At 40.2% G+C, this 19396-nt stretch overlaps 1 protein-coding gene across 1 annotated transcript; it reads left to right on the top strand.

The window, feature by feature from the left end:
* Nucleotides 1-346: 346 nt before the first annotated feature.
* On the top strand, nt 347-19031 carry trappc11 (trafficking protein particle complex subunit 11). Its single transcript, XM_033633599.2, has 30 exons — nt 347-714; nt 1811-2039; nt 2155-2324; nt 3055-3125; nt 3402-3516; nt 4195-4294; nt 4494-4567; nt 4976-5072; nt 6276-6409; nt 6877-7018; nt 7855-7948; nt 8151-8230; nt 9221-9299; nt 9747-9801; nt 11625-11770; nt 12884-12945; nt 13222-13354; nt 13690-13820; nt 14537-14662; nt 14795-14988; nt 15101-15249; nt 15476-15597; nt 15733-15852; nt 15976-16041; nt 16826-16982; nt 17097-17208; nt 17296-17387; nt 17534-17667; nt 18380-18547; nt 18659-19031. The coding sequence occupies exons 2-30, from the start codon at nt 1836-1838 to the stop codon at nt 18701-18703; spliced, it is 3372 nt and encodes a 1123-aa protein (XP_033489490.2). The 5' UTR covers nt 347-714; nt 1811-1835; the 3' UTR covers nt 18704-19031.
* The last annotated feature ends 365 nt before the right edge of the window (nt 19032-19396 follow it).

The following is a 19396-nucleotide window of genomic DNA, read 5'->3' as shown; positions in this document are numbered from 1 at the left end:
TGTTGGATTTCTCTTTTTATCACTCCATTAATCAGAAAATTATGGACTTTTTGACAAAGAAAATAAGACACTACATGTGAATGGGGTACAAAAAACCCCAAACAGATATCACCATGAAAGTTGTTTTTGTATTACAAGCTTTACTGGTATGTAAATAAGGCATTAAATGTGCACTTTTTGTTTAAAATTCCAGAACAGAAATCTGAGCTAAAATAAACACCTAAATGTGTATTTTGGACATTTTCTTCCACTAGTCTGACAGACATGTTATGGAAACAAAATAATTATAGTACGTTTTCACCATTAGTGTGTCCCCTTTATTTTGAAAAGTCAAACCGGAAGTGTCGTTAAAGTTCCGCCGCTGATGGCTAACTAGCTAGTTTGTTGTTGCTTCAGCAACAGCTGCTACATTAGCTATTATTTTGTGCTCCTGTCGAGTTTGACACGCCAGTGACTAGCTGTGGGACGGTGGCCAGCGCTGGGACGTGGCTGAAACGAGGCCAGGGAGGCAAAAACTAATAGTTCACTGTCGGTTTCTCACTGAATTAACGTTAGATAAATTCACAACCTCGCCCACTCTGCTAGCTAACGTTAACTATTAACCTTGGTAGAACCGCCCCACTGGTCTACTAACAGCCCATGAAGAGCTAGCTTACTCAACCAAGCTAGCTGGAGCTTGCACTATACCGATTCACCTGAAGTAATGCCACTGAGGTATGTTGTTGTTCAATGTATCCGTTTTATTAAGACCAGTAGCTTTAGCCAAACTAGCTTATCTCACTTCCGCTTTCGTCTTAACGGTTTCTGTATGTCTACAGTGCTAGCTAGCATAAAAATGCAACGTTAATGTGCCATCTCCGTTTGTATGTAACATTAACTACGGTTAATTTGTATATGCACGAGATGTGCTAACTGAGAAATCTAGAAACCCTCTAGTGGGAGATAAACAATCGAGCTCCAGTCTGTAGGATGTAAACAACTGAGCTGTCACTGTTGGCAGCTACTTAGCTCAACTCTGCTGAGCTGCAAGTCTTGTGACCTGTACGGCGACATCCACCGAGGCTCTGTCTGTTCATGTTTGGTGGTTTGCTGTCTTCCTGCACGGAATACATTTTATGTCAAGAAGTGTAATATAGTCGAACTAGATGTATAAACACATTGTTCAATTTGGCCCCAAAATGTAGAAACATAAATCCTTAAAAACACTGAGAGAAAATCCCTATTAGAAGATGCAACACAAAAGCTTAAAGGACAATGAGATGAGACAATAAAAAGACAGTTGATACGAACGAAATATAAAAGCGAACGAAAAAAGCACAGAGAGCAGCAAGAATAGCAAAAATTAACAGAAAATGATAAGAAGAACTACGTTAAATAAAAGCCAGACTAAATGAATAGGGTTTCAGCTGTCACTTAAAAATGTTCACCAAGCTCGCATCTCATAGCTTTTGGAAGGATATTCCATAATTTTAGAGAATAGTTAATAAAAGCTGCAATGCCTTTTTCTTTTGCATGTAAGTGTGTATATTTTGAATCCCAGCAGAAAAGATTTGATTGCTTGTGAGGGACTATAAAACTATAAAGTCTGCAATAGAGGCCGGTCCCAAACCATTAAATGGGTCAAAAATAAAAAAAATCTTAAAATCTTTTCTAAAAGATGCTGGGAGCTGACTGTTTCTGACTGTTATCTCTCATTAAGGACACATTATAACCTTGTAGTACTAGGGTTTTAGCACAGCAGGAGAATCTCAGAAAATATATTTCCTTTAAAGATGTTACTGGTGTAGTAACATTGTCCTGTCCTGTGTAGGTGTATCCACTGTTAAACTATCAGGATGGCAGGTTCCCAGTGGGAACTTCCTCCAGAGCTTTGTTGTCGGCCAATGGCCTTCGTGGCTCTCACCGGTCTGGATGTGGTGTACAATGCTGTGCACCGGGCCATTTGGGATGCCTTCTGCGCCAACCGGAGAGCTGACAGAGTTCCTATCTCTTTCAAAGTCCTCCCAGGAGATCATGAATACCCCAAATGTCGCACTAAGGTGAGCAGTGGATAGAGAGATCTAGAAAGTCATCATGTGAGATCAATGCTGCAGTCTGTGCAGTATGTATACCTTTTTCCTCTAAACAGTTAATCTTCTCTGTCTATCTGTCTAGCGAACATCCTATGAGTGGTACATTCCTAAAGGGATCCTGAAAACAGGTTGGATGAATAAACATCTGAACCTGGTACCAGCTCTGGTTGTTCTATTCTACGAGCTGGACTGGGATGACCCACAGTGGAAAGAGAAGCAATCTGAATGTGCAACTAAAGTGGAGATTGTCAGGTAGGTGTACATTTTATTTCCCTTTAGAACGGTTTAAGATTATTTTGGGGGGCTTTTTGGCCTTTAATGACAGGACAGTCAGAAGCATGAAGGGGGACAGAGGGGGGACAACATGCAGCAAAGGCCTCTGTGGCAAAGACATTGTCTTTGTACATGGGGTGCCTGCTCTACCTACTGAGTCACTGGGTGCCCCAGGAAGGAGTTTTATTGGGTTACCTGCAGTGAGCAAGCAGGTAGATGCTTCAGGCTAGACTGGTACACTTTATTAAACTGTTTTTATGTACTGTAAATGTGGAGGTCTGTTCTGCTGGTTGGTTTTTGTCATCAGATACAACTTGTCATTTGTTTTTTCAGCATTTGTTTTTCAGTTTCAATAAAACATGGTGTTAGCTCTGCCATAAATACCATTATCCATTTTCATTTATTTCATTTATAAATAACTAAATAACGAATGCTAGATCATGCAGCTCTGCCAGAAGACTGTTATTGCAACATAGTAAGTGTTTCTCATTACATTTTTACTGAACTTGTTCGAGTATTCAGTAACTTTAGTAATGAAAGCATCTCTGACAGCTGTCATACCTGAAATAAACAAGAAAAGCACTGGGAATGGACAGGGCTTCACATAGCTGACACTATCCTGCAGATCAGCTCTTGACACCCCTAGCAGGAAAATAACTGAGGTAAACTGCATCTGCAGTCAACTTGTGTTGTGTTTGCTTGTCTGCAGGACCAGTCTGCAGGGAAGGAACACCAAGGTGGCTGTGGTTCTAATCCAGAAGAAAACTCCTCTACCTCCAGGTTAACGTCTTAACTCAATCATATTAGGTTATGCACATGTGTTATCTCTTTCTGACTGGCAGCAGTACAAAAGGGTCCCATGCGTACTGAAAACCTTAAAAAAATGTGCAGTTTTCTGATTATCTAAAAACATCTGATGAATTTTGAACTTTTAAACCAACTAGCTCTAGGTATTAGTTCACAAATTTACATTTACTGTTGAACACAACCCAATCAGCTGTCAGTTTCCAGTTTCTGTTACCTGCCATAACCTCACTTATTTTCTTGTTTGTGCAGGAGAGGACCTGGTAGCATCAGAGAGAGCAGCAGCTCTCTGTAATGCCTGTGATCTGTCTGGCAAGAGTCTCTTTGTGCTGCCACACACTGATCACTTAGTGGGCTACATAATAAGGTAGTTACCAATTCACTAATGCCATATAGATACATATTTTAATAGATGTAGAGAGATATTTTGAAATTAATAAACTAATGGTCCAGAAGGCATCTACTATTTGGCTTTCCAGTTTAATCTGATTAAAGTTTGAAGAGTTTAGTTGATAAATGCATAACAGTGGAATTCAGTTCATTGTGTCAAACATCTGTTCTGTGAGTAACTGTTAATTGTATTTTTTGTAATAAAACATCTTTATTGATTTTATTTTTTAAAGCTTCATGTCAAGCCCTGATTGTACAGCTGAGTTCGTAGTCATACTAGACAAGAAGACAGACTCACAGAGACAGTCTCATACCCAACAAGAAAATGGCAAAAACACACAGAATTATAGTTTAAGAAAGGACATTTTTCCAAGTTCTGATTATTTTCTTTGTTTTTTGATATCGTGATTAATATTAGATCATGGACTTTTTATCGTGGTATTATCGTATCAAGGAGTTTTGGTATTGTTACATTCCTATTATTGGAAATGCATTATAATTATTATTGTGGCATTGACAACCTTTTTACTGTGGCGCAGTCTTCACACGGAAATCAATCAAATGCATCTCTAACAGTTGCAGCAAATAAATACATTGAGATCCTTTCCAAACATTCTATGTTTACTAAACTGAAGTCCTCCCTGTGGTTCTGTAGGTTGGAGAATGCTTTCTATGAACATGCTCAGACATACTACTACACTGAGATCCGTCGAGTCAAATCACATAAAGAGTTCCTCAACAAGACAACACATCAGGTAGGAGAACACATGCACACTCACACACACACACACCACCCCCATTAGAGCAAATAAAACAATGAATGCACTCCAGCTTTAGTTTCGATGAGTGCACTAATTCAACTACTTTGGATGAAAGGTAGAAAAAGTACTTTTGTATGCTCACACTGTCCTCTTCCTCCCCTCTCATCTCTTCCCCGTCTTCTAATGTCCCCAGCTGCTGTTTGTCAGACACCAGTTTAAAATTGCCTTCTTCAGTGAGCTGAAGCAGGACACCCAGAATGCTCTCAAGTAAGTCTGAGCCTCTAGACTCAAATGAATAAGATTATACTCTCTTGTTTGTTGTGATCGGCTCATGTTGGGACTTAATGAGACATAAAATTCTCAGCAGCAGTGCCTCTCCATCAGCACTGAAGTAAACAAATACTGTCAGATCTCAAGAAAATGTATTCAAATGTCTGGAAATAATGATGTTATTGTTCATTAGCTGCTGTCATGATTAGAGGAAACAAACTACTGTTCTGTGTTTCTGAAAGACCAAAGGACACCAACTGCTGTGCCATGAAATTGAACCTTCTTATATCACTTTTTTGGCATCAGAAAGTTAGTTTCTCCTTGCTGGCAGTAATAGGCACTTGTAGACCTGTATGTTGTACTCTAGCTGTTTCTCTTATTTGTTAAGTATGTCTGTGTCTGTAGGTATTACAGAACTGCGTACAGTCTTGTTCATGAGCTGAGGGCCCATGAGACCAATATGTTGGAGATCAAAACTATGGCTGGATTCATCAATTATAAGGTACATTTTTGTCTGTCTGTTTGGAGTTGTTAGGGGAAAATGTTCTTCTGATCAACACTATGGCCAGTGACAAGGTATCTCAAACTGTTTTCTCAATTGAACTGGACAGTTTCTGGACAATCAGGTCCAGGCATTGTTTGGAGTTTCTCTTTGACACACACACCTCTCACAGTTTGGAGAAGCAGGCAGGAGCATTGCCAGGAAAGCTAAACAATGTACTGCTGTGGTCGGGCGCAGCAGCAAAATGTATTTTAACCACCCCAAAAAAATTAGTATCAGTTTAAGTGTACTCTATACTGAGAATAATTTCACTTCTTTACCTTGCTGTCAGACAGCGATTTCTGATGGATTGTTGAAGCTGTTATATTGCTCTCTTCAAAGCCAGACTTCATTGAGAAAAACTATTGAAAATTAAAATTATTGTATTTGTCAATGGAGTTTGGTGGCTTTGATCAGAGCATAGATGGGGAACTAAAGCTGCTGATGGCTTCTAGTTTGGAAAGGGCTGTGTGCGGCAAGGTAAGGCAGTGAAAATATTCTCCATATAACGTACACTTAAACTGATATTGATTTTATTAAGTGGCTAAAATATGTTTTGCTAACCCCAGTGTCCACAGCAGTATATTCCTTAGCTTCTGTGACACTCCCACCCTCTCGTCCAAACTGTGGGTGTGTCGACCGCCATCTACTGTTGCTAATACACTGACTATAAATAAGTACCTCATACAGCTTCCCTTTAAAAGATCCAAATTATCCCTTTGTGGTGGCAGTAGCTTAGTCCATAGGGACTTTGGTTGGGAACTGGAGGGTTACCAGCTCAAGTCCTCGTCCAGACCAAATATGGATCGTGGACTGGTAGCTGGAGAGGTGCCAGTTCACCTCCAGGGCACTGCCAAGGTTCCCCTGAGCAAGGCACCAAATCCCCAGCTGCTCGGGGTGCTTGTCCATGGGCAGCCCCCTATCCCTGACATCTCTCCATGTAATGCGTGTGTAGGTCCTGTTTGTGCATGTGTGTGTATTTTGGGCCTGTGTGTATACGACAACAGAGTGGGAAAAAATTAAATTTCCCCACAGGGATTAATAAAGTAAAGTTTCTGTCTTCTTCTTCTTGAGGAGGCAGCCTAAACCAGTTACTGACCATTAACCATTTTTCATTTTTCTCTTTCTTCCTTGACATCTCTCTCCTGTTTTTGGTCCCTTTAGATCTGTCGTCTGTGTTTCCAGCATAACACTCCTCTAGATGCTATAGCCCAGTTCAGGAAGCACATTGACCTGTGTAAGAAGAAGATTGGCAGTGCTGAGCTGGCATTCGAGCACGCAGCATGGATGTCTAAACAGTGAGATACACACTACCTTTAACACCCTGTGTGCAACTTGTTGAAATGATTAAATCTCAATTAAGAATACATACTGTATATATTCATGAGAAATGATGTAAGCTCTTTATTTACTGGGCTGCATGTTTGAAAACATTACTTTAAAAAACTTGTTTTTTTCTAGAACAATGAAGCTGTAGATAATAAATATTTTTGAGGATGGCCGGCTCGGCATGACAGACCCATGCACCTGGTCTGCTCTTTACCCCTGTTAGTTGTATGTCATGTTTCCTCAGTTGCGTTGGTATAATTTTTGTACAAATTAGATTGAGACTGAGACACGCTCATCAGTTATAATCAGAGTCATTTTGTACTAGGACCTACCATAATCTTTATCCCTGCTAAAGGCAGGCCGGTACATATACTGTATAACGCCTACATGTCATAACCCAAACCTTAACTGTCTCTTCCTGTTTGCTTCCGAAAAGGTTCCAGTCATTTGGTGAGCTGTTTGATGAAGCAATAAAGTTAGGTCTGACAGCCATCCAGACACAGAATCCTGGTTTCTACTACCAGCAAGCTGCCTGTTACAGCCAGGACAGGAAACAGCTGGCACAGCAGCTTTGTCAGGTGATTAAGCTACAGCTACTCTGTTATGCGTATCTAAGCGTCAGGTTATACTAGAAAAGAAGTGGTTCATACTGACCATGTTAGAAATCCAAAAGATTCATACCTGATGCAAACAGCCAGCCGTCATAGAGAGGGGGGAGACACAATAGGGTTTAAATACTGGGATATTGCCACTCACTTTCAGACAGTGGGCTGTGTTCAAAATCGCACACAAACGCACTGCATACTAAATCAACAATTACCAGCAGACTGTTCATAGGGAAACATACTCGAGCATCACTTGACTGTATTGATCACATGACTGTAACCAGTCAAAGCTTTCGCTGAGTCAGAATTGTTTATCACAAATGTAATTAACATTTCCACTTCCACTCAGTGCAATATTATATTATTTTAAGGAAAGTTAAAATGATTGCATTTTTCCGTTTTAAATGTAATGCCCCTTTTAAATCAAAAAAAGAACTGAGAGGTTTCAGACTAACTCGCATTTGCAAATTGGTCAGGTGATGCCAGGCTAATGAAAAGTATGCGATTTGGAACACAGTTTCTCTTGGAAGACATTCAGAGTTTTGTTGTTTATATGAAGAGTGACAGAAATTTTTGTGTAAAGAATGTCACAACACAATTTTCTGTTGCAGTACCAGTTAGTGCTGCTGCAATTGTCTTAACTTTATAATAATTCTTAGTAAAGTCTTGAGAAATTAAGAAGAACAACATTAATAACAATCACTACCTTAAACCTGACTGAATAGAAGTTTGTGTAAGGAAGCTTGTCTGTACAGTCTTGCCCATAAAACACACAGTAATGGTTTAATTGGATTGGTTTGTTGTTCTAGGCTGGAGTCAGCCACCCCCCCTCCGAACCAGTGGACACCCAGAGTGGGGGACTGGACTTCTATGGCCAGAGACCTTGGAGACAAGGACACCAGAGTATGTTCTCACACACACACACACACACACACACACACACACACACACACACAGTTTGTCTGATGTCTACCTAGAAATGGTCGGATGACAAATTTTTGAGCATAGCATCATGACACCCCTGACCATTAATAATAATAATAAATGAAATGTTTGTGACACTGTTTGAAATGTCTGGGTAAAACATGGCTTGTTGTCTTTCCAGGTATTGATCCTCCAGATGCTGAGAAAGAGAAGAGTGGGATTCTGGCCCTGCAGATCAAAGAGAGAGATGTACCACATTCTGTAAGAACTCACACTTAAGCAACAACAAAAAACCCACTAACACCTGTTAACATCTGGCTTTTGAACGTAATGATAAAGGTTACCATCAGCATTCACTCCTGGGACAAATGACTCTGCAGTAATCACAGGTATTTATCAGGTACTTATCGGCTCCAGCTTTGATCAGTTTCGATAAGCAGTGATGGGAGTTCAACACCCAGGTGGATGCGCTAATTTTAGCTTCTTTGCCAGTGCGGTTCAATGACCAGCTGCCAAAAAATACTGTTAGTCTACTTCTAAGCAGCATCTGAACATCAATCCAACTTAAATCATTTCTGAGTTTGCGAGAGAGAGACTGAATAATTAAGAGATATAAAAAAGAAGTAAGCACCCTAACAATTTCACTGGCCTCCATGCTGCTTTCTACTGTTTACTAACCATTTTCCTGGCCTGTCTGTTAAACGGAATATGACTCACAAGGAAAGAAAACAGAAAGGCATGCTCGTCTGCTGCAGAGCCTTGTACATGGCTTTGGACTACTGGCATTTGTAACAGGCTTTCTTGCATTTAAAAAACCCACATACATGCACACATTTTGGTGGGAAAAGGGTATCACTGAATACACTACATTAGTTTCATTGTGTTATTTACTTAAAGGCCGAAATTATTAAGCATAAAACTACTAGTACTGTAATTTATATGTGATTATAGCATCTTTCAAATATTCAGATGTTTTTTGTTTGTAGAAAATAAGATAAGACAAGCCCCTGAAAAATTATGTGCAGTTTCTGTATAGTGGTTTGCATTGTAATCTGCCACAATGTCTTTTTTGAGGGTTTTTAGTTTTGAGTTGTTGTCAGCACCTAGAGCAAAAAAATGCTCTTAAGAAAGATTCACCTCCCGCTGTGAAATATTGATCCTCTGTCATCACAGCTCCATTTTGAAAGAAGCCCCTTGGAGCTGCTGTACTGCCGTATTAAAACATGCTTCTTTCCATCTCTGTACCCTCAGGAGCTGATAATAGCACTTCTCAGTAATGCTGTCGCCCAGTTTAAGAAGTACAAGTGTCCTCGAATGAAGAGTCACCTCAGTGAGTATCATTACACTTTATAATCTCCACAGGTCCTTAAATACCTCCAGTGGCCCTATAGGGGGTTCCAAATGATCCTTCAGCAAAATGACAAGTGTTTCAATTCATTAGTATCCAAAGCACTTCAATTTTCTACTGGTGTCTGCTGTTTGTATTTCATAGTGAGTTTAATTATCAATGTTTTACCCCCTTGAAGCGTTGCTAGTTAGCTCCTGCATGCACAGGTAGACATCTGTGAGGCTTTGGTGCACCATGAAGGATATAAAAATGATTGGCATATATTGTTGATGTTATGTGATCACAGTGAGGTATGCTCATCAAAGTAACATATTCTGATTTTTTTTAACCCCCAAGGACCATTTTCTGTTGTACTTTGTATTTTATTTGTTGTGTCCAGCCTTGTCTCACTCCTCTTAATATGTGTCTCAATCTCTGTTTCCTTCACAGTGGTGCAGATGGGAGAAGAATACTACCATGCTAAAGACTACACCAAAGCCCTAAAGTAAGTCAGAACCCATGCTAAATTTTTTAGGACAATTCCACTCTATAATTTACATGTACATCAGGGTTATTCAGTTTAAACTTAAATAGGGCCAGTTACTAAAGGCCCATTTCCACTGAAGAAGTTCCTGGTACTATTTGGGGGGCAGGAACTACTACAGGAATGTCCTCTCGCCCGGCCTTCTCAACCGCCATGTCTCCACTGAGAGGGCTGAGTAGGAGGAAGGTTCCTGTAAAGTTACCGGGCTCTGGATGTGACGTAATTGCTGCACGTCCATTTTGACCGGGGTGACGTAGGAGTGTAGGGATGTAGTTAGCTGTTAGCCATTAGCGGTGTCTGTCTTAACTCAATGACTCAATAAACGGTCTGTGGAAAAAAAAAAAAATTTCCAGCGGATGTCTTAGTTACAACATGATTGAGCTAACTGGAGTAGTTTCATGTCGTATCCGACAACGGGAGGCTTTTAACAGATGACGTCCTGATGTTAGCTTTGCTGCTGCTGTTAGCTGTCCCTGTCAGCTGATGCTTTCTAGACTTCGTGATTTCCCAAAACTCAATAAATACCACACATAGCAACACAAAACTGCTTTGCTAGCTCAATCATGTTGTAACTAAGATATCCGCTGGAAAAACTATTTTTTTCACGGACCGTATATTGAGTTACTGAGTTATTACAGACACTGCTAACAGCTAACAGCTAACTACATCCCTACACCCCTACGTCGCCCCAGTCAAAATGGACGTGCAGCGATTACGTCACATCCAGAGCCCGGTAACTTTACAGGAACCTTCCTCCTACAAGTAGGGCTGCCACGATTAGTCGACTAATTGATGACTAATCGACTGTTAAAATAATCGATGACTATTTTAGTAGTCGACTAATTGGTTTGAGTCATTTTTCATAGAAAAGTACTATAAAAGTACCCCAAAATACTCTTAATGCAGCTTCTTACGTTCAAATATTGGCAGCTTTACACTCTCTCCCGTGACGGTGAACTAAAACCCTTTGGCGTGAGTATGAAACAAGACATTAGATGACGTAATTTTGGGGTTTGGGCGAGACAGACTGACATTTTTCAACATTTTAACACATTTTTCGATGAAATGATTAGTCGACTAATTGAAGAAATAATCGACAGATTAGTCGACAATGAAAATAATCGTTAGTGGTAGCCCTATTCACAAGCACATGTGTAGATCACAGGTAAGCCTGGAACAGTACTTGGTTTTAATAATGGTCATATTGGAGAAAGCTGACGACAAACATGGTCAAGATGTGTAGTGTTTTTTTGTTTTTGTTAGACCAGGGAGAACAGTCTCAGACAGTCTGTAACCAGAAAGTAGCATGGTCAGTTGCTTTGTGCTTCGTGCTGCCATCTCTCTCACAACACTATAACTTTGTTGAACAGTTGAAAATATATGGTAAACAGTTGATTTGATTGGCTCAGTTTAGTGAAGCTGTTGCCTTATTAGCTTCATCTGCGATCTGTTGCCGCAATTGCTGGAAAAGAACAATGCGCCGTGAAGATTATTGTATATTCTCATTAATTTATCAGAAATTCACAGGTCAGGATAGAACCAACAATCACTCACTTAAAAGTAATACTACACCCGAAGTGTCAACAATGCTCACTGCACAGTTTGTCATGAAAGAGAAAAATACAAATGTTTTGCAGTCAAGTTAGAGAAATTAAAAGATGGAATACACCTAGTGTGGAAATAAGATGGTGATGGGTGATGAGCCTTGAGTTGCAAGGAGATTGTTTCTTTACCATGTGTTTGTAAGCAACATATCTGAGTGAGTGTGTGTGGTACGTTATCAGGTTGTTGGACTATGTGATGTGCGACTATCGCACAGAGCGATGGTGGGGCCTCCTGACAGCCATATTGACCACCGCTCTGCGCTGCGCTTATCTGATGGCCAGTGTTAAAGACTACATCATATACTGCATGGAGCTGCTGGGCAGAGGTAAGCAAGAGGCTTATACAGAGACATTATCAGCAAATCACTGTGCCACCTATGCTCTGATGGAGCTAATGCAGTTTTTTATTGATGACACAAAATTTCCAACTTTGTATTTTACTTCAGATTCAGTTGACTTCTGTTATATTTTGATAACAAGTGTGGATGACCTCATTATTATTCCCCCAGGTTTCATTAGAATTACATTGTCCCATGGCCAGAGGCCTTTCTAACATAACCTGTTTTGAGTGCGAGACAATATGGCTGTAAATCACGATAAAACGTCCATATCATACAACGATTTATCTTGATGTTTCAGTTAATAGCTTTTCTCAAAATTGAGATAAATTTCAATGGGAGATTTTAACTAGTTTAACCCAACACTAAAACACATGAGACCAGCAAGTCAATAAAAAAACAAAACAAGCAGGGCTGGGTGATATGGAGAAAATCAAATATGATATTTTTGTAAACAGATGTTTTGATACAGTTCTGCTGTTGGTAAATATGGCTCCACTTTTACTTTAATTTTTTCTTTTTTCTTTTTTTTTCATTTTTGGATTCTCTGTTATCTGTGGAGGCATGTGAGACAACCAAAATCCTTCAAAAATTCAATGTAACACTGGGTGGGTAACTGATACAACTATATACAAGTGATACAAGTAGTCATTTTTGGATTCCTCATTCACTGTAGAGGCATGCGAGGACAACAAAGTTTTTATCACGAATTCAGCAAAACACGGGGTGAGTAATTGATATCCAAATGATCATTTTGCGTGTGAAGTATTCCATTAAGACAGTGTGTAGTTTCATGTCATGATATATTGCCCAGCCCTAAAATAAGTAATTCTTGGTCCTATAAAACTTTAGAAGAACCTGCTCTGTGTGGCGGTTGTTGGCCAAATGTTCCCACCAGTCCTTCACCTGGAAAAATCTGCCGGGTCCAGCCGACAGATTGTGATAGATCTGCCATTTGATTGTTTCCTAAATTTAGAGCTAATATTATCCTTAGATACATAAAACATAACACTTGTAATGTTAGTACAAAACATAACATAATTAGACAGCTCTAATAATATATGGTTGAATAGGTAATGATTTAGTCATCTTGTCTTCTAGCTTCAACCTTGAAGGATGAACAGAAGTCGAGGATTGAGAAGAATCTCATCAAAGTCCTGATGGTGAGTGAAAGGATCGCATCTGGGTTAAAAACGACATGCTCAGCAAATCAAATACCTAGCATGGCACCTAGCCATGTCAGAATGTTGCTATATGCAGTGAGGGGATGATTTAAATACATGAACTGAACATGACAGTAATGTAAAGAAACATGCACTTTGTTGTTGTACAGTGGAACTAGTCACACATTAGCTGTCTCTGTGACCAGCAGCCACAGGTCACACTCCAGGGAAATACATTTTAATTTCATGCACATTTTAATTGTCTTTCTGTTTCAGAACGAGGTCCCTGACCCCGAGCCGGAGTGTGATCAGTCCTCTGCCAGTGCAGCCAGGGCGCTGTGGAACGACCGCATGGCTTTGTCTGGATCAAATGAGTTCACTATAGAAGTGCAGGACTACATCCCATTCAGTTAGTAAACACTCAAAGGAACTGTTCACACTCAAAATAATTGCTTTCCTACATGTTTATCATGTACGTGAGGAGCAATGCACCAAGTTCTTCCTGTTGGGTTTCAGATAAATGTCATAAAAACTGCAGGCAATTGGATACTTTCTTTTCTGATTTACTTTTGGCAATTAAATTGAAAGCCTCTTCAAGCATCCAAAGCTTCAAGCATGAGGCTGATAATATCCTAAAGCAATGTTCAGTGTGACCCATATTCCCAATAAGAACTGCAATATGTCTGTTGTTTTATTGTTCTAAGAGAATATAAGGATGTTTCCACTCTCTCTGTCTGACTCCAGTCCAGTGTAAGGCCAAGTTCCAGTCTCCCAGTTTCCATGTAGACCAGCCCATCCAACTGCAGGTTTTCCTCCGAGCTGACTGTCCTCATCCTGTATCATTCAACAAGCTGGCTGTCAGCCTCAGTAACCAGGTACGCTCCGCACAAATGTGATATAGGGCACAAAACATTTCTTTTTCCAGGATCAAGCAAAGAGATTGTCACTACGCAAGCTAGACACACTGGTTTTTCCTGGCTCAAAACGAGGTGGAGGTAATCCTATTCCGACCACATGCACAGGCGGCTCCTTTCTTTCTATTTGGCTGCGCTTTTCCCGATGCACTGTGCCGATTATGATATGGCGCCACTATGCCGGCGTAATGCTACGATTGCAGTTTCAAATGACATGATTCCACCAATGGCAATGCTTGTTAGAGAATAGTGTTTTCCATAAAGACACCCGTGAGATCTTTGTCAAGAGCTGGAGGTGGGATTAGTTTGACAAAGCAGACTGCCTCCTAATTCTCTGTGCAGGGAAAACCCTGGGTATAATAAAGTTTTTGATAAAACCTTACAATTAAAAACACTTCTGCATAAACAGGCTCAAGCACAGAAAAGTGCAAGTGCACCTGGGCAACTTATTTGAAAGCACAAGCATTGTTAAATGTGGACCCCCTATGACTTCATTCATCATGAATTCTCTTCGCTTTGGGATTCTTTGTTCACCGTGGAGTCTTACAATAAAAACTGTTATCTTCGCAAATTTAACTAATACATGGTGAATAATTGATATACAGATATTCAGTTTGTGAGTGAAGTATTCCTTTAAAATGATAAAACAATAAAAGTGTGTATGTATGTGTGTGTAGGAGTACAACCAGTGGTGTGTGGTGGAACCTTCTGGGCAAGAGAGTATGAGCCTGTTGCCAGGAAAAACCAAATGCTACAACTTCAGCTTTGTGGCGAAGACTGAAGACGTTGGCAAGAAGATAGAGGTGAGACAGTTTTGTGTGTGTGCGTTAGTCTGTGTGTGTGTGTGTGTGTGTGTGTGTGTGAGTGTGTGTGTGTGTGTCTCTGAGGGAGACAGAGATGTAACTGACTGTGTGTTGCTGGGTTTGCACCCATAGATGACAGGCATTGAGGTGATGCTGGGCAGTGACAGCGGCCGCTGTGTGTTTCTGAGCTGGAGAGGTGCGGGTGGAGATGCAGCCTCAACCCACGAAGCCTTGCAGGCCAGCAGGTCATCCCGTCGATGGGGGCGGGGTCTCGACACACGTCAGGAGCTGGACTGGGACAGCCTGACCATGCAGCATAGTACCATGTAAGGCTTTGTTCAGGCACAGCACAATCCCAGTATTCCTGGAAACATTCTACCAGATACTGTTTTCACGTCAACAGAGGCATGAAGTGTCTGTTCCTGTTTTGTTGCTCAGGATCATCTCCAGAGTCCCAAAGATCTCTGTTCAGCTGAGCCACCAGCCTCCTGCACTCAACAATGAAATGTATTGCATCAGCCTCATTGTCCAATCCCAGGAGGAAGGTGTGGCGAAGGATGTCAAGCTGACAGCTGGCCTCAAACCAGGTACACTGATACAAGTACAGCAGAGAAAGAGTTAAAGCACCAAACTAAGTATTTGTTTAATCTGTTCACAGAAACATTAACAGTCCTGAAATGATATTATGGCCCTCTGTCTTGTATAGCAGCTAAATGAGCTTTTGGAATGGTAAAGCTGCCAATATTTCAAATGCAGAAGATAACATCAGTGTATAGTTTATGGTTTTGTGTTTGTCTGGATTGATTGTTTCAGGCCAGGATGCCAATCTAGGCCAAACCACGCATGTAACACTCGATGGCTCAAAGGTTTGTGATGACACTGCACCTGGCCTGCTCCCTGACGTTCCTCTAGGAGATCTCAAACCAGGCCAAAAGGTACAAATTAAAAAGAACACAACATGTTCTGCATTGTAAGTTCCACATTTACACACCTGCCTACATTTTAGCTTCTCCACAGTAAAAAGCAGGGATTCCAGTATCTCTGAAATGTGTTTGTGTGTGTGTCTCTAGTTGGAGAGATGTGTATATGTGAAATGTGTGTCAACTGGACCACGGGTCTTCCTGTTCCATGTGGCATACAGCATCGATACCACAGTGGAAGGACGTCAAATTGTCTGCAAATGTCATAAGGTAAAGAAGCTCATCTGACAACACAATGTTTGTTGTCTTTGTTCAGTTTGCACATGTTTAAATTAAAGATGCTTACAACTTTTTCCATCTTGTTCACTCCTCTCTTGTTCTGTTGTCCAATAGGATGAGACGGTTACCATAGAGACGGTGGTCCCATTTGAGGTGTCTGTCAAGTTTATGTCCACCAAGGTTTGTAGCTGGTACTTCAGGATCAGAATCCAGTTTATTGCCACATAGGTTTTCACATACAAGGACTTCGCTTTGATGTTTTGGTTCATAGACAAGAAACAAACATTGTGTAATACCATGTAATAATGTCCTTAATACAATCATGTTGGTTATAATGTAGTGCCTCTTGAAGGGTCGAAGGTCACAAGCATTCAGTATTGCTTTTCAGTCTCGCCCCTTAAGTGCAAGGATTTCTCTGGATTCTCTGAATCTTTTAATGACATTATGTGGCAAAATCCCAAAATTCTGTTCAATTTTTTGTTGAGAAGTGTTGTTCTTAAGCTATTGGATTACTTACAGCTTTTCACAAAGACCATACTTGCTTGTGAACAACTGAGCCTCTCAATGATGTCCCTTTTAATAAAAAAAAATGATACTTTAATCTGTTACCAGTTAATATGTTTCTGTGAAGTGTTCACAGAACAGGTGTTTTTTGTAATCATTCCACAACTTTCCCAGTCTTTTGTTGCCCCTGTCCAAACTTATTTCATTTATTTATTTATTTATTTATTTTGAACATTAAATATCTTGTCTTTGTACTGTATTCAATTGAATATACATTGAAAAAGATATGTAAATCGTTGCATTATGTTTTAATTTGCTTTACACAGTGTCTAGACTTTTTGGGATGTGGGTTTGTATTTTCAAAGCAGGTGTACCAGAGGGCTTTTTGGCTAGGTGCAGTATCAGTATCGATATTGGTATCAATAAAGAAAATCCTATCTTGACCTGTCTGTGTGTGCAGTTTGAGCCACTGGATCGGGTAGCCGTGGACATCCCCTTCCTGTTGATGACAGACGTCCTATCAACGTCACCTTGGCCTCTTCTGCTCGCTTCCTCCTCTCTTCAGCTGATAACTATGACCACAAACACACCACAGCTTCAGTCACAGCTACAGGATGGTACCTGACTAGTTTTTACTGTTATCTTACAAATAACATTTTACATTTATAGCTTTAATTAAAAAATATAATGTAAGTTCTATGGATATGAACGTATTGTGTGTGTGTGATCAGTTGTTTTGCAGACAGATGAGTGTGCCAGTGAGTGTTTCTGTCTCCGGTGTCCACCAGTGACCAGCAGCAATAACACTGTGGCTACAGGGCAGTACCTGATATCATGGAGGAGGTATGACATACACAGTTTGAGAGGAGTGATCTGTGGCTTTGAACAGGCTTGTAAAGTGATTAACTCTGTTTTAACTCTGTTGTACAGGAAGTCCGCCAGTGCAGACAGTCCACTCATCCAAACTACAGTCACTCTACCTCACGTCATCCTGGAGTCTGTCCCTCTTTACATCCACGCTGGTCAGTCAAGTGAAAACACACATCACATGCATTGTCCACATTTTAACTTGTAACTTAACTTTGTGTTCATGTCTGATTAATTTTTATGACAGTCAGCTGTGTTGCATGTCAGCATTTTACTTCTATATGTCTCTGTTTTGGTGTAGATCTACCATCATTTGGGCGAGTCAGAGAGTCTCTTTCAGTTCGTTACCACATAGAGAACAGAACAGCTCTGGTGCAGGAGGTGGAGATGGCTGTTGAACCGTCTGATGCCTTCATGTTCTCTGGACTCAAACAGGTACGACAATGCTCACGTTTACATAGAGTGTTGGTAAAAGGTGATGTAGCTGCATTCCCATCAGCTGAGTCAAAACTCCGAATACATCTGTGTAACTTAACTGAACCAAAGGAAAAGTGTTACATGTTGCCTTTTAGCTCTGATCAGTTTTGTTTTCAATCTGGCTCTGTTTCCATGAACATATTTTTATGCACATTAGTAAGTATCGCATTAGAAGGTCAGGTCGGAGGTGTTTGTTTTTCCTTTGTGAAAGAGAGTTTTTGCAGTAAATAGGATATGGAAATGCCTTTTCTCAACAAGGTCTGACGTAGTGATCATTTAACTCACATGACTGATGCTGTTTCACTGTCGACGTTTTCTCCCATAACTACATAATTTGTTAACGTCTCCGGCAAATTTGTCATAAGGGTGCCAGAAGAGGTCACTAAAAATCTTGGGGTGTCAAATCAAAACCAAAAGTTACAACTGAATTTCACAAATTTGATTATGCTGTAGAAATATATAAGCTAGTAAACTGTGTCAGTACAGGTACAGTTAATACTTTCAGTTCCACAAGAATCCTGTCTTCTGTCACCTAATGCTAGCATATAAATTATTATTTTAATAGCATACTTCAGCCAAACCCAGAGTTGGAAATATGAGCTTAAGGAAAGAATGCATGAACAAAAAAATGCATTTACTGTACAGTGTGTGTGAATGTGTGTGTTTGCAGGTGCGTCTGCGTATCCTCCCTGGCTCAGAGCAGCAGATGCTGTACAACTATTACCCACTGATGGCTGGTTACCAGACTCTACCACAGCTCAACATCAGCCTGCCCCGCTGCCTGACCACCAACACACACACACTGAGGCGCTTCCTGCCCCAACGTATCTTTGTCAAGGTAACACACTCACAGAAATGCATCTACACAAACTGAATTAGCAGTCATTGTTATGTGAATGTTAAGATAATCAGTGTTTTAAAGTATGGCATTCTGTTTATTTCTCCTCAGCCTCAGGGTCGACAGCTGGATGATGCCTCCATCGCTGCAGCTTGAGAACAACACAAACTGTTTACTGTCAACATTGTGAAGCTTGCTCTAGATGTATGATTCCACACAGATGACAATATTAACACTATTTGTTTCACATTGTTCTGTAAACACACACCAGGAAAACCGTCTGTTGACCAAACATCAGGAGAGAACTGTTTTCAGTTTTCAGTGTGATGACTTGATGAGCATGGTGAATGAAGGGATACACTGATGTTCATTAACGGTGGAAATCATGTATGAATCTGATGTGAGCTAAATAGAAATTTTGGGTGAAGTGTAATACATGAAAACTGAATGTGATGAAAGTTTAAATAAATTGAAATGATGTAAACTAGTTGTGTTTCATGCATGTGTTATAAAAAGACTGTTAACTGTGTTTAGATGTGTAGGCAAGGCAGATCTATTTATATAACACTTTTCATACCCAAAGTGCCTTACAGAGTACACAGGTAAAGGCACAAGAAACAAATAATAAAAACAATAAGAGAGAGCAATCAAAAGCACATGGGATAAAACCAATAAAGACAAACAGGTTAAAGCACTCAGAGTAAAACAATAAAAACAAGAGAACAAACAATATAAAGTACAGAATAAAAACAAAACATAAATGTATTTTTAAAAAAGATTACAAGTGATGCATTTACTAATGTTAGGGATGGTGGTGCAGTTTATATTACAATAAATAATAATGTAGTC

This window comes from Epinephelus lanceolatus, chromosome 7, assembly GCF_041903045.1.
Source record: "Epinephelus lanceolatus isolate andai-2023 chromosome 7, ASM4190304v1, whole genome shotgun sequence".
Lineage (NCBI taxonomy): Eukaryota > Metazoa > Chordata > Actinopteri > Perciformes > Serranidae > Epinephelus > Epinephelus lanceolatus.
This window is presented reverse-complemented; position numbering and strand designations above follow the sequence as displayed.